The 13979-nt window shown below is 35.5% G+C and overlaps 1 protein-coding gene across 1 annotated transcript in view; it reads left to right on the forward strand.

Annotated features, from left to right (window-relative positions):
• Positions 1-13979, forward strand: part of SRFBP1 (serum response factor binding protein 1) — a 65148-nt gene that overhangs the window by 9599 nt on the left and 41570 nt on the right. The window contains exons 2-3 of the mRNA XM_057367746.1: positions 10220-10308; positions 11282-11354. Coding sequence (XP_057223729.1) covers positions 10220-10308; positions 11282-11354 — 162 coding nt within the window. The remainder of the gene's footprint in view (positions 1-10219; positions 10309-11281; positions 11355-13979) is intronic.

The raw sequence follows: 13979 nt of genomic DNA on the forward strand, positions 1-13979 counted from the left end.
GTAACGACTGACTGAATGAAGGTTCCCACCAAAAAAAAGAAGTCATAGAGACATAATAGCAGAAAGCACCTTAATGGATGAGCAGTTTGCTTTTTGGGAAGTAGTGTAGCATTTCAGTTTGTTAGGCCAATAATATTGCGTCATATTTGAAGCCAATGGAAGTTCACCTCACATTTTGGTGATGTTTGTAGTCTTTGGCGCAGGCTGAATATTAATCCTGTTTGGAAATGTAAATCAGAAAGTTCTGTGATACAAATTTGGATTTGCTTTATATGAGTTTTTATCAGTGTGTTCCCTGAGGCTATGGCTCTTGCTAGTCACTGGAGTAAATGGTTTGCTGGTCGCTAGGTCTAAATGGTTTGTACTCGTTTKTACTCATTGGATGTGTTTTGATACTTGCTTTTTAAATGCATGCCAGGTTTCTGGGCTAGGGGCACCATGACCCATGAAAAGTTAGACTTCCTAGTCTATTAGTAAAAGAAGCCTCGTGCTACAGAGAAATGAGTTGGATAGCATTTYTTGAATACGAAGACAGATTTTACGTTAGAAGAAGGGCAGAAGTACCAAATACTTCAAAACTAGTAAATAATGCTAATGCTTTCCTGGTAACATTGAGATACAAATATTTGTCAAATATTTCGATTCTGTAACTTTGTAACAGATGTCCCATTCTTTCCTTGCCCTCCTGATGTGAGAGACTAATATAAGCCGAGGGCAATTGAAGTAACTCTAAAAGTATCTTTTCTTTGAATGAATTGCCTGCCGCAGAAGCTCTCTTTCTATCCCATTCAGCAAGTCCTTAGTGTTCTAGTTTCCCTTGAAGTTTCAGCCACTAAATTAAATCATCAGTGCAAAGAATGTGGTAAAATAAAATGCATTGTGTGTGTAAATTGAAAACCAGTGATGTTTGTGTTGCAGCTTTGAGTCCAATATTCCATTAAACTTGATATGGATATCCTCAGCTCTCTGTCTCTACAGTTTTTAGTGTTTTATCCTTGGGGTTACTCTGAGTGTTCTCAGTAATTAATTATGGTTCGTGCTTCCCACCTGTTTGGACAATCAGGAGGTGGTGTTCTGTGGCTGGTTCAGAGCCAGACATGCTGGCAAATGAGTATGCATGTACTGTTCTCAGCCAAAATGAAAGAGGCTTGAATTCTGCATGGTAGCCATGCTGATGTTAGTTCATGTCTCCTACTTGGCTACCAGTTTTGACAAAACACATAGGAACTCTGCATGTTAGCCAGCCTTGGTTTTGGTTTAATAAGCCCAAAAGTTACCAGAGAGGGTTAGTGACAGATAAGCAATATGGAGACAAACCTAATTTTCTTAGAAACCAGTCTAACAAATACAATTTCAGAATACACAGTTTTGATATCCCACTCTTTCAGAATGGCTGAAAAACGTTGTAAATATTAGCACTCAAGACTTGAAGTTTTTTTGAGGTGACTTATGAGGCCAGTACCTCATAGGTGCTTCATTTATGTTAGCATCTCTGAATCCCAAGCCTAAGCAATCACATTGCCAAACACACCTCCAAATTGATACTCTAAATGCTGTGGTTGAATTTCTGTATCTGTTACAGGGAAAGGGTCTTACCCAATTTTGACACGATTTTCTTTTCAGGATGCCTGTTCAACTTGAAGGGTTTGGATTATGTTTGTGACCTGTATCATTAATGTAAAAATCAGACAGATTGTGAGTTGGTATAGTCAAGCTGTGGTGTCATTCTTCAGATTTTGCAAGTAAGGTATAGATTCATAATATTGCCTTGGGAGCAGTGCTGTTTTTCACCTGCTTTGGAAAGGTTCACCGTTTGAAGAGGGGAAAAAGCCCTCAGCACTCTTATTTATTAATGTGTGTCCATCCTCAATTCTTATGTCACTACTGTAGCTTCTGCTGTTACTGTCTTTCTGGAAAGTCAGAGCTTAAGGAGGCATGAAATTCACATGGGACTTCTAGCTAGACCACTGATCTAATTAAGAAGTCCTAGATGTAAAAATCCATTGAGCTACACTGTATTGAATGCCTTGATCATATTCCACTTTACCATTCCGTGAAAATATTTTTAGCAGAGAGTGATATCTGGGTTTTTTCAAGCTTGCATTCAGCTGATCAATTAAATACAGTTAGAAATTACCTTCAGGTAGTCCTATGCAGTGATTTATCTAGTATAGCATCTTGTGGCTACTTTACAACAGTTATTTGTTATCTGGACATTTTCAACTACTGGTGTATATTTAGGGTTTAGAAATGTGTCTAGCCAGCTCATGATCCTGGTTTGGACTTGAATGCTTTCTGAAGTACCTTAAGTCTGACTCCATCCAGTGAGACACTGACTTTGAAACAATAAATCCACTAAATTTTGGTCTTTGGCAATGAGCAAGTAATTCTAGGCTAGTCTTACTCCATTGCAACTATCTTAGATATTTGCAATTGCTTTTCAAAACRTTCAGATGAAAATGATATTTTTAGCACTTTGAGCACTCAATGTGCTTTCCACTTGAAGAAATTATTCTAGAAATGACAACTGTTCTCCATGCAGGAGGAAATGCAGTGCTATATTGAATAAAGAAACCCATATTTCAGTGCCTCGGTTGAGAAGATGGAAAGAAAGCAGCATGGGCAGACTGTGGAAGTAGGGTTTGACAGTAACTCACAAGGGGTATGTGCATTAATTTTCCTGTGAGGAAGGTAGAAATTTGCCCAAGTGGCGGTGTGCTTTTTTTGTTCATCGTGGAGACCCTGATAGAGTGCGTACCCAGAGGCCTGAGAAGCTGCAGGTGTTTTGCTTTCTCGATGCTCCAGCTAGTGGTGGCATTTCTGCCTGCTTTGGGCAGCAGGGTGCAATAGTTTAATCCTACCTCATGTTTCAAGAGTTTACCTCATGTTTCAAGAATTTTTATACATGTTGTTAGATGTGCTGGGGTAGAATTGAGTCCACTTGATTCAAACCTTTTGCATGTAGTTGCAGATRGCAAAGGCAAGATTAACACCACACAGGTATGGCACAAACAGTACCTGAAAAACTGAGTTCCTTATCATTTTCTATTTGATCTTGGTGTTAAATAAAGGGATAGCTTATTTATTGTAGTCTGATTTCTTGAAGTCCTTCTCTCTGTCTTCTGTACATTCTTGCTGTGCTCTTTTGTGGTGGAACTAGCTAACATTTGTTTGACCATAAGCAAAAACAGTTCAGGAAACTGATCGGGCTGAAAAATTCACTTTGTTTTTTTTTTTTGTTTTGTTTTTTTCTTTTTGTATATATATTCTTTTTTGCTGTATATGTTTGTATAAAACTGTTCTGGAACTGAACACCGATACTCCTCACAGGTGTGTTTATGTTGCCTTTGCCACCCTATATATGTTTTTATAATGCAAATATATGAGGCTGTACTAAGTCTTGACTGCCTATTTCCACATATTTTGACATGTATAAAATATATACTGTAATACAGGGATTCTTTTTGTAAAAAAAGGAAGGAAAAAAAGGAAACTTGGCAATTGTTAACTTTTCCTAAGGATCTAAAAATCATTAGATCTTTCAAGCTGACATTCCAGATAATAGAGAGAAATATTTATAATGAAGTTCCAGAAACATTTTTTCACTTAGATTATTCACTCAAAAGATTATATACTATTGTTAGTTCTGGCTAATACGTGATCCAGCTGCAGGTGTTTCAAATTTTAAAACTCTGTGTTGGCAAATAGCACCAAAAATTAACATTGAGAATACTCTGTTGCCATGGTAATTTCTTGGTTAGACAACTGCCAAGTAACTATAAAATGAAACCAATGTTTTTGGAGTGCCCTAAAACAAGAAAAGGAAAGAAGATCAGTGACAACTGTTCCATGTTTTTCTTGTAGGTACTGGAGAGACCTTGAATATTCAGTCTAAATGCATTTCACTTTTTATTGTTTCGTTTGGGTTTTTAAAGCTGAATTTCTTGTTTTGACACTTGTTGATGTGGGACTTAAGTGATTTGTAAAAATTTGTAAAAAAAAGCCACTGTACAAAACACAAGTGATTTTTGTGTGTTTTTAGTGACCTCTTCCCTTTCTACTTTAGAAGCATGTTTAAAGTTGAGGTAGTTCAAAAATAAATTTCTTATGGCAGTAGAATGTAAAAACTACTGTATACCTGTGGGCATATATAATTTTTTTTTCTTTTGCTTTAAGTCATTTTGATCCTAATAGATCAGGCTCTCCTTTAAACCTCCTAGAGTTCTCTTGGCATGAAGGGAATCTATGAGGACTGAAGTATATTCTGTACCTGCAATTTCATATTTTTCCTGTCATTTACTAGACCCCATAAATTTATTAGTTGTTACCCAGGTAATTTATCAATAGCAATATGATCAGATATATTTAAAATAGACTCTTCCTGGGACAGAATTAACAACCTTGGTTCGTGATGTTTTCTCCTTGTTATCCCACTCCCACATGTGGCTGTCATAATCCTGTTAGATGAATCCTGTTAGCCTGGAAAGTACAGGAAGAAACTGAAATGGAAAAGCAAGCTGAGAACTACCCTCTTTTCTTTTTCAGGCATCAAGTGATAGAAAAGGCRTAAGAGATCTTGTATTGCACAATGAATTTGGATGTTTCTACATAATTACAGAACATTGCTTTCAGAACATCATCTTCAAACTGTAAAATATTTTTGTGATTGTGTCTGCAAARTTCTCTTGTTGAAGACAATTTTCATATTGGAGAGACTTTACCATGTTGGAGGAGAGGCTAGAGGCCTCTGTTTAATGGGGTGTGTTCGTTCAACATTGTGGATCTTTCAAAATTTTATAAACTCTTACAATTAGGTTTGGGGTTTTTTTCACAAGAAGAGGTTAAATGTAGCGTTCTTCCTTAAAGAGAATAGAATGATTTGTCTTTTCTGGTTGCTAGTACCAGAACTAGGACTAGATTATGTGCTGGCGTAAAGAAGTGGATGAAGAAATTCTAGCCTATCTACTGCTGGTTGTTTAAGGATTTAATAATTTAAGTGCATTATTGGGTCAGGACCAAAATACTCAGTACCTCATGGGCTCAAGCCCAAGAACAGTTGTGTGTGCTTCAGACTGCTCTGAGGAAAAGGACATGTCCATCAGTTTATTGGCTTTCATGCATTTTGGATAGCTGGGGCTGACTGTGTAAGCTAACTTCTATTAACTTGGAGTTAAGAAGAATTTAGGACATTCTGGATCCTTCAGGTGTTTTCATATACAGTACTAGCTTTTGTGCATAGTAGTATAAAAAACACTTTTCCTGTTACGGTTGTTCTAGTATTTCAGTAGTTTTGGATAAAATACATTCTAACAAGTCATAGGCTTCTCTTAATCCATTGGATTTTGTTTTGCAGAATAGTTTTGTTTTGTTAATTTGTCCACTTCAGTTGATACTATAGTTCAGAGTAGACATGTACCTTTTTTGATACATSTACAAACCTTTAGTCACACTTTCCTTTATATTTTTTTCTAATTGGCTGAATGCTAGCTTAGTTTGGAGTCATGTTGCTTATACAGACCTCAAAACAAGTTTCAGAAGTGGCCAAGTATAACATTTTATTCTAGTGTAATGTTCATTTGAGAACTTTGCTGCTGTTGTCTTAAAAATATGAAGGCAAATATCTTTGACTAGTCATGTGAATTTGAATGTATAATTATACCTATACTGTTATTTTATCCACATTCCTTGGTGCATTTTTCTTGCCMTCCCTAATATGAGGACTACTCTGTATTGGTGCAGGCTTTCAGAACCTAAACCAGACTTTCTGGTGTTGTGCTATCTAAAAATGCCTTATGTTTCTTTTAAAGAAACTTGAAAATTTTAAAATATGTTTTTTTGGAACAGCCAAATTATGTGGGAGGCTCTTAAAATAACTTTATGTTCTATTACACTTGTGTTTTTTCTTGTATTTTGTACAATAACCATGTTCCATTAATTAAAAGGGATAGTGTCTGTGATCAGAAGCCCTTTCCAGACAGTCTGACACTGATTTAGGAACTGATTCAGCCCTTCCAAGGCTTTTGTTAGTTGAAATTAATTTGTAACTATGAGTGAAATACTAGTGTCCAAATGGAACTATTTCATGGAAAACAACCAAAAAAAAACAAAACCCCCCCCAAAAAAAACCTAGAGAAGACACAGAGATCAAAGGAGCAATTAAGTAATCCTGTGTTAGTTTCTTTCCCTTTATTTCCTGCTTGGGCACAGAAGGGCTTGGACATGCTGAGGATTAGGAAGGTCTGATTGGACTACCACACAAGAAGACAATTCTCTGGGAATGGATATTAACCCTTTGGAGCCAGGTGTAATTGTAATAGGAAGGTGAAGTAGGTGAAGCTAGTAGTTTCTCCCTTTCTCAGCTGTAAATTCTGCATTAAATGCAGTTCTTGTGATGTCTTTAAACACACACTTTAGAAACACACTTGTTATTTATTATTTGCTAGAAATCACCCTCTTCGTTTGATATGTACTCGATGTTGCCTTTGTACTCTGTCAGTGGTACTCATCCATTCTAACTGGGGCTGTTTCTATTGCCAGATGAGTATGGAGAGCTTTGTGCCAAGTATCAATTTAACGTAGCCTGTGCTGAAGCCAGCAATTCCTGTTACAATCCCCTGCAGCAATGTGCACTCCTTGGAAAAGGTGATTTGCAGGAGAGTTTCTAATTCCTGTCTGGCTTGTCATCTGCTGATCCCCTGCTGTGCTCTTTGTTTGCCCCTTTCTTGAAAGGGCAGCAGCAGCTACCATCTGCTTATGGCTTGAAGTGGTTTGCGTGCAGCTGGCTGGTACATGTCACTCTTTGTGGCAGTGCTTACTGCAGGTGGCAAGCTGTTGGGTTGATGGATGCCTCTCTTTGTGGAATACCAGCAGTCACGGAATATTTTYGCATTTCATCTTTGTTTAGGATCAGTAGTAGTAGACAGTATTCTGTGAGAAGGCATAGTGCTAAATGGATGTGTTTTTTATTCATAACTGTAGCTTTTAAAAAATGCTTATTGTGCGTTCGTGCTAATGYATGATATTACCTAGGCTTGTTTTTAAAGGTGAGTTTATTTCTTTTATGATTTCTTCTGGATTTAATAAGTGATATGTAATATATTCTTATGTGCTATTTATTATTAATAATTTGTAAACACAGATATCTGGTAGTATTAATGAAGGAGTGGCTTAATTGCCTTGTAAATAGTGTATCCCAACAAAATAAAGAAGTGTCTTCAAGGACAAGGAAAGCATCTCTTGTTCTTTGTTCAAAGAAATCCTTGAAGTGGTTATTTCCACATACAGTTGCAGACTTCCCTAATTTCCAGGAATTTTAGATCCTGTTGATAGAATAAATAGTTTGGTTTGTGTTTTGCGTGTTTATAATTGTTCTTTTGTGCTTACTGTGACTCCTGAGTAGATTAAAATCCTCATTGCCTCGTCTGAAAGCATAAAGTGTGATTCTGACTTACACTGCAGCCTTTTTAAGTTTCAGTTCAAAGACTTCTGCCTTTCTTGTTGCCTTTTCTTGAGCTATTTATAAAAAATACCTTATTATGAATAAATATTTGTTAGTATTTTTTTGAAAGTCATGACTGTTCTTCTTGTTGGGCATTTTTTATTTTGTTTGGTTTTGTTGGGTTTTTTTTTTTCACTGAAGGCAAAGTTGCCTCTCTTACTTTGTAACATGAGAGACCAGGGGCTACCCTGGTGGTCTAAACCCTATTGTTTCAGGCACACTGTAAATCTGAAGCTAAATCTTTTTGATTTCTTTCCCGAAGAGCTGAGTGCTTTCTTGAGAACGTTTTGAGTACTTCCAAGAACACAGTTGATGCATACTGTCCCGTGTGAAAAAAGTGACTGGATTATATAAATTGGTATTCCTAGTCTGCCAAAGAGCGAATACCTTCTCCCATTCCTGCTGTCATGTCTATACAGCTTTCGTTGGCTGGCAGCAGAGTTTGGCTCTCGTAGGCCCGGGAAACATGCTGTGTGTGCATTAATATTTCTGTTAAAAAATACATGACAAAATATTTTTGAGAGAAAGTTAAATATACTTCATGTTAGCATGCAGGGTAACTAATATGTAAAGTATGAGTTACTGGAATTCCAGTATGTTTCTAGCTTGTGAATATTTTTTGTGGTTATTTAAAAAAAAACAATAAAAAAACCCCAAACTTAAAACAACCTTCCCTTCCCTGACTTTCTAAGAAGGCCTACTCAGTTTGCATTCTGCCATTCCAAACTCATTGAATGTACATAATATCAAAGAGCTCTTCAACCAGAAGCTACATTGTTTTCTTTCTTCCTTTTAGAAGATGATGTACTGTAGGCATCTRTGATAATCTTGTAAACGCATAAGTGTTTTATAGAAAAAGACTATAGACTGTTTTATAGACTCAGTGTTTTATAGAAAAGAGATTTCTGCATGCCTAGGTGCCACATGGTAATGTTATGGATTTCTTCCTTAGCATGTTACTTGAGCAGTGCTGCTGTGTAGTAGAAACTTGGCATTTGGTGCTTTTTGGCATGTGGTTTCTGCTATGGACTGACATGGAAATGCCTTTGTAGGTACACCTGTGTGTGCAGGTACTTTTACTAGGGTAACTAAGGTAGGTACTGACCTTTGCTGTAACAATTTTTGGAATAGGAGACCAATTTTAGGTCATTTTTTGTCCTGAATTTTTTTTAACCTTTTCACTTCTTGTGGTGCAAGTGACTAATGCTGTCCCCTGAACAATTCCCTTCCCTTGCTTCTTAGGGGAGCACTACTCTATATGTTCCCTCTCTTCCCTGGCAGAAGTAAGGCTAACAATCAGCATGTGTCCCTCTCTAGAAATTGTTTTGCTCTGATTCAGCCTTCAGTTAAGCCATTACTGAATACAGTTCAGGACTAAACAACTTGATTGAGGTTGTGTAACCTATGCTACAGATACAATCAGGTCTGCAAAATACATGTTCTACTTCTCTTTTTGTAAGTATCATCTTTATGGTGTCTGCACAGGGTGTACATGCCAGATTCTTCATCACAGGTGTGAAATACTCTGTGAGCTTTGAAGATTTATCTTTTTTTTTTTTTTTTTTTGTTAAGTATTCATGTAGTTTTATAGTAGTGTAGTATCTGACTAGGTGGTGTCATCATCATCAATCTATCATTTTGGTGTTATCTCTGAGAAATTAGAACAGAAATCATCTGATGTAAAGAACTTTATTAAGAGAGAGGTGCCAACTTAATTTTGAAACTTACCCCACTGGATAAATTTCAGATGAATTAGGATTTTGTCAGGAAGAATGATTGTTTGTTTGTTTTAGTATTTAATGTTATTTTAAGTTTAACTGTCAAACACAAAATCTTAACAGACATAGTAAGATATATATGAATAAATAAGGGAGAGATTGAGTTGTTAAAAAAAAAGGGTCATTATTGACTCCCTGTATCACTGAAATGTTCATCATTGACTAGATCACACCTTGGCTTAAGGTTTTCCATTATGGAATTTAATTAGAAAAGATTGGAAGGATTTCTTTGTTCATCCCATCTGTCTACCAATAATTCAAATTCTCATTCTTTGTTATTGTGGTGAGAAGTAAGACCAAAATATCRTTGTCAAATTTTCTTTAAAACTGTGTGCTTTAAATTTGGGAATACAGTGTAGGATAGCAAGTAGAGACAGGCTGTAGTGAGTTAGAAATCTCTTGGATTTTTATTTTATCAAAAATTAATTCAAATATATGCAAAGAATTTCATATCTCAATTTCTGATCCATGATAAATAATGTTTATTTTGAGAGTCTTGYCTTTACACTTCAAAATGTTTCAATATGAAACTACTTTTACGCATTATGTACCAGCGGACATAACGTACCAGTGCTGTTTCACTGGGACAGAAATTAGCAAAGTGAAGGCAAAAGGTGAGACTTTTCAAATCTCTACCTCAATCTAGCTCTAAGAATAATATTGAAGTATGGCTAGTTAGGAATGTCTTGTCTTCTGTTTAACCTCAGACGCATTTTTAGACTGTTGGTTGTTCTTCCTCTGATGTTTATGGAAGTGGTTCGATTTTAAAGGAAATCTGAATTCATTTGAGATGGGATTTGGATAGCAGGGAAATGCACTCTATTTTCAAAAGTAGTTCTCTTTGTTGAACTAATTTCTAAAATTGAAGTCAATGTAATGAGTGTATTGTATATGGAATGTAATCAAAGAAAATACTTTATAATGTCTTCCATATTTCTCACAGGTTGTGAAGATGAGAAAAGATGTGAAGAAGGCCAGAGTCCTGACTATTCGCAGACTAACCAGACACATCGGGAAATTAAAATTGAAAAAGTCAGTTTTAAATAATAGTGTTCTTGTTTGTGTTTTTATAAATGAGGCAGTATTTTAATGGTTTTTGCAAAAATGGAAAAGGAGGGGGAAAGTGTACTACATTTAAAACTTAAGGCTCTAAAATACGTAAATTCTATTTTTTTATTTTTACATTATTTTGGTTAGACTAAAAATGCTAACTAAAAGGGATTTCATAAAGCAGAGTTGGAGTGACTCTTTTAATGGGATTTATTGTATTGGAAGGTAATTGAATCAGTTACAGTACCTTTTACTGTAAAGTGTTGCTTTTTAAGATTTTGATCTTTAGGCTATTCTGCTGTTCAAGTTAAGTTGCACCATGTTTTCTCACTGTAGTCTTCAGGGTTGTGGAGCAAAAAATATTTTCAGTTTGCATAGATATACAGATCATACTTGCTTTTTAGTAATTACTGTTAATTAATTCTTACATAAACAGTTTAAACATTATTTTGTAAATTATGTTTTCAAATATTACTGGCCCCAAATAACTTACCATGTGTCTTATTTGAGATTGTGTGAGATACATCTGTTACTGTGTTCACAGTGTAAATTGAGCATACTCTTCTCTCACAATTTTAGTAAGTTGAGAAAAGTAAGAAGCAAGCCTAATGAACTTCCATATTTAAATATTACAGATCTTAACATTTCAKTTTATTTGAGACAATGGTGTCACCTATTGTTGATATGAATTGTGATGTATATTTTCTGATACAGTAACATTTGTTTTTCACATTGTTCTGGTAAACCTTCACAGTTCTCTCCTCTGTTCAGACCAGCAAAAGCATTAGGCTATGTTCAGTTGTTTGCTAAAATGTTCATTTCACAATAAGGGATTGTATTTATCCTCCATCTTGTGATTTATTTTTTTTTGTTTTTACTTTGCTATTGGGTATTGCCAATGGGTAAATAAAACAACTAAACAGATTTTCTTAATAAAGACAGACTTCATTTGCAGGGGTTCAGAAGACTTGAAATTAAAGAACCAAAAACGAGTTGAGAGATTAATAGAAGAAATCCATGCCATGAAGGTAATKCCATGTTTAGATATTTCAATATTAGAGACAATTATTTTAGTAACTAAAAGCCTTATTTGTTTTCTGCAGGTGCATTAATGAAACTTAAGGTATTTTCAGAGTCAGCTTGAACATTAGCACAACTAAAAAATTATGAATATTTTTGTCTGTCAAGGTGTTAGACTGTTTGAATATTAACCTTTGCAGGCTAAATACGAATACGTTTAGCAATGTGTGGTGATTGAGTTTTTACTGGAACAGTTAAAGCACAGAATTTAAAGTTCTTGTGCTGCTCAGGAATGTGGGGAGGTGTTTTGTGTGTCCTCATTGTCTATTCTCCAAGCTCTAGATATCATTCCATTTGTATTTTACTTTCAACTTCAGAGTTCTGTAACAGTTTCAGATTTCAGCTGTGAGGGACTGGTAACTCTTGAGTGAGACCTTTTTCTAATTTTRAGTCAATCTGTCAGTTGAGAGAGTTTTTATATCTTTAATGTTATGACAAAAAAAGAAAAGGCTTCATAAATTTTATAACTTCGTGACGATTTGTAGTAATCTCTCCATTTTAGTTGTTACTACATAAAATGATGTGTGCTGAAAGGAGTAACAAATTCAAGTCATAGGGCTTGAGCACTTGCAGAATCTTGGATAGGCCATGACAAATGTTTTCTCRCAATATGGCTGTTTTGAGAACTGTAGTCCATAACTGTAGTGATTACATCATGCTTACCATTGTGTGCGGTTATGGGAGGTTATTGGTTTTTGCGATTTCTCTCTTTCTTTCCTCAACCTTACAAAGATCTTACTCTTCAGAAAACATTAGTAACAAGTGGCTCCACTGACCGATTTAGATGTGCTTTGTGCCAAACTGATCAGGTAGAGTCATATGGACTTTTGGCATAATACTTTCAGTAAGAGTCCTCATAAACCGGTAAAGGGGAAAAGAAAACGGGCAGCACTACTCAAACACCATGACAATAGTATTGAGGCACTCTACTTTACTGATTTGATCTCAGTCTTAACTTGGTCTTGTGTTTGCTCCTTTTTTTCTGAAATTTTTACTTTAGTGGTAAGTTGATGYGTGGCTCAGTTTCTAGGAGAATGTATGAGGTGATATGGCGTGGTGCAGCACTGAGCTCATAAGGCCATATTTTATGGGGCTTTTGTGATTGTTCTTGGGAGAACGTCACTGCAAGACTCGTTCTGCACATGTTTACCAGGAGTTTTTCTTTTGTCCACGTTGTGCTTTTCTTTCCAGATTTGTAGTCTAGAGAGCTGAAGTCAAATTTTGCTCTGAAATAGTTGGTAGAAAGGGAGAACTCTTCAAGGTAAGCAGCTGAGAAGGAAAAGCTCTCTCACTTTTTGGGCCGATAGCTAGTAAATGTGCTTGCTTATCTGAAATTTAAAGTGCTGTAAGTTGAATTTATTGTTAAAAAAAACAATGCACCATTATATTAATATTTAAATAGGAAAACGGTTGGGTTACTTGGAGATTTTTAGTCAYGAAAAATGTTCAAGTCGATACTAGCTCTACAGTGTATTTGTTTCTTAGTAGAAAGAGAAATTCCTTTTTCTTATGAATCACTACCTAAAAGGCACTAGTTTTTTACATATTTTTTCAACCATTGTTCATTTCTAGTGTAACAGAGATTTTTACAGTTGGCATAGAAATATTCCTCATTCAGCATGAAAAAGTAAAAAAGCTTTCACACGAACTGATAGTGTTATTTCAGGTGAGTGGAAGATTTTGTATTGGTGACATTTCCAGCAACGTTTTGTCCCAGGTTACTGATCATAAGATTTGCATAACTCAAATGGGTAGTTTAGAATTTTAAGGAAAGATTGGAATAATAAAATAGAACGTGATCTATAAAATTGCARTTTAGAATAGGCTTGAATTATGTAGATTACTCTAGCAGTTTTAGCATGASGACCTCTGCAAAGAGCAGTTCAGTGAAAAAGACAAAAAAATCCAAMAAAATAATTACAGCAGCCAAAGTGGTTCAGAGCCAGAAAATGCATGTTACACCAGAGTCTGATAGTGTGTGTATATTCAGGTTTAAAGATTCACTGAAAGGGTTACTTACRACTTCTGGAAATTCTTTATTGGTTGGAGACTTTAAGGCTTTCTGTAGGTTGAAGAAAATAGTACAATTTTTCTTCGAAGTTTTTTGCAGTTGCCAAAGTCACCCTTTTCTAAACATCAATCCTTTTTCTTTCATCAGTCAAGAACAGACCCAGACCTCCTTTCTCCTTATCATATATCAAAAAAAAAAAAAAAAAAAAAAAGCCTTATGTGGGCTGTTGGCAACAAAGTCGTTGGAAGGACTTTATGTATTCTGATGACCTCAGAAGGCATTACTGGCGGATTCCATTTGCAGGGAATTTGTTTCAATCTCAAGGAAGTAAGCTGAATTTCTGGAACCTTGACACAGTTGTTTGTATTACTGAAGTTTTTAATGCAATGGCTTAAGTTTATCTTATTCAGAAAAATAAAATCTAATGGTTTGTAAACTTAATCAGGTAGAATTCTTTGCTTTCTTAAGAATTATGTTTCTCAGTTCAGCTGCTTGTAAACCCACAAACTTTTTGTAATAGTTAATTTACTTGGGGAATCTGTTTCTTGGTTAATAGTGTTTC

The sequence above is a fragment of the Malurus melanocephalus genome, unplaced genomic scaffold, assembly GCF_030028575.1.
Source record: "Malurus melanocephalus ecotype Western Australia unplaced genomic scaffold, MMel_1.1 scaffold_84, whole genome shotgun sequence".
NCBI classification, from domain to species: domain Eukaryota; kingdom Metazoa; phylum Chordata; class Aves; order Passeriformes; family Maluridae; genus Malurus; species Malurus melanocephalus.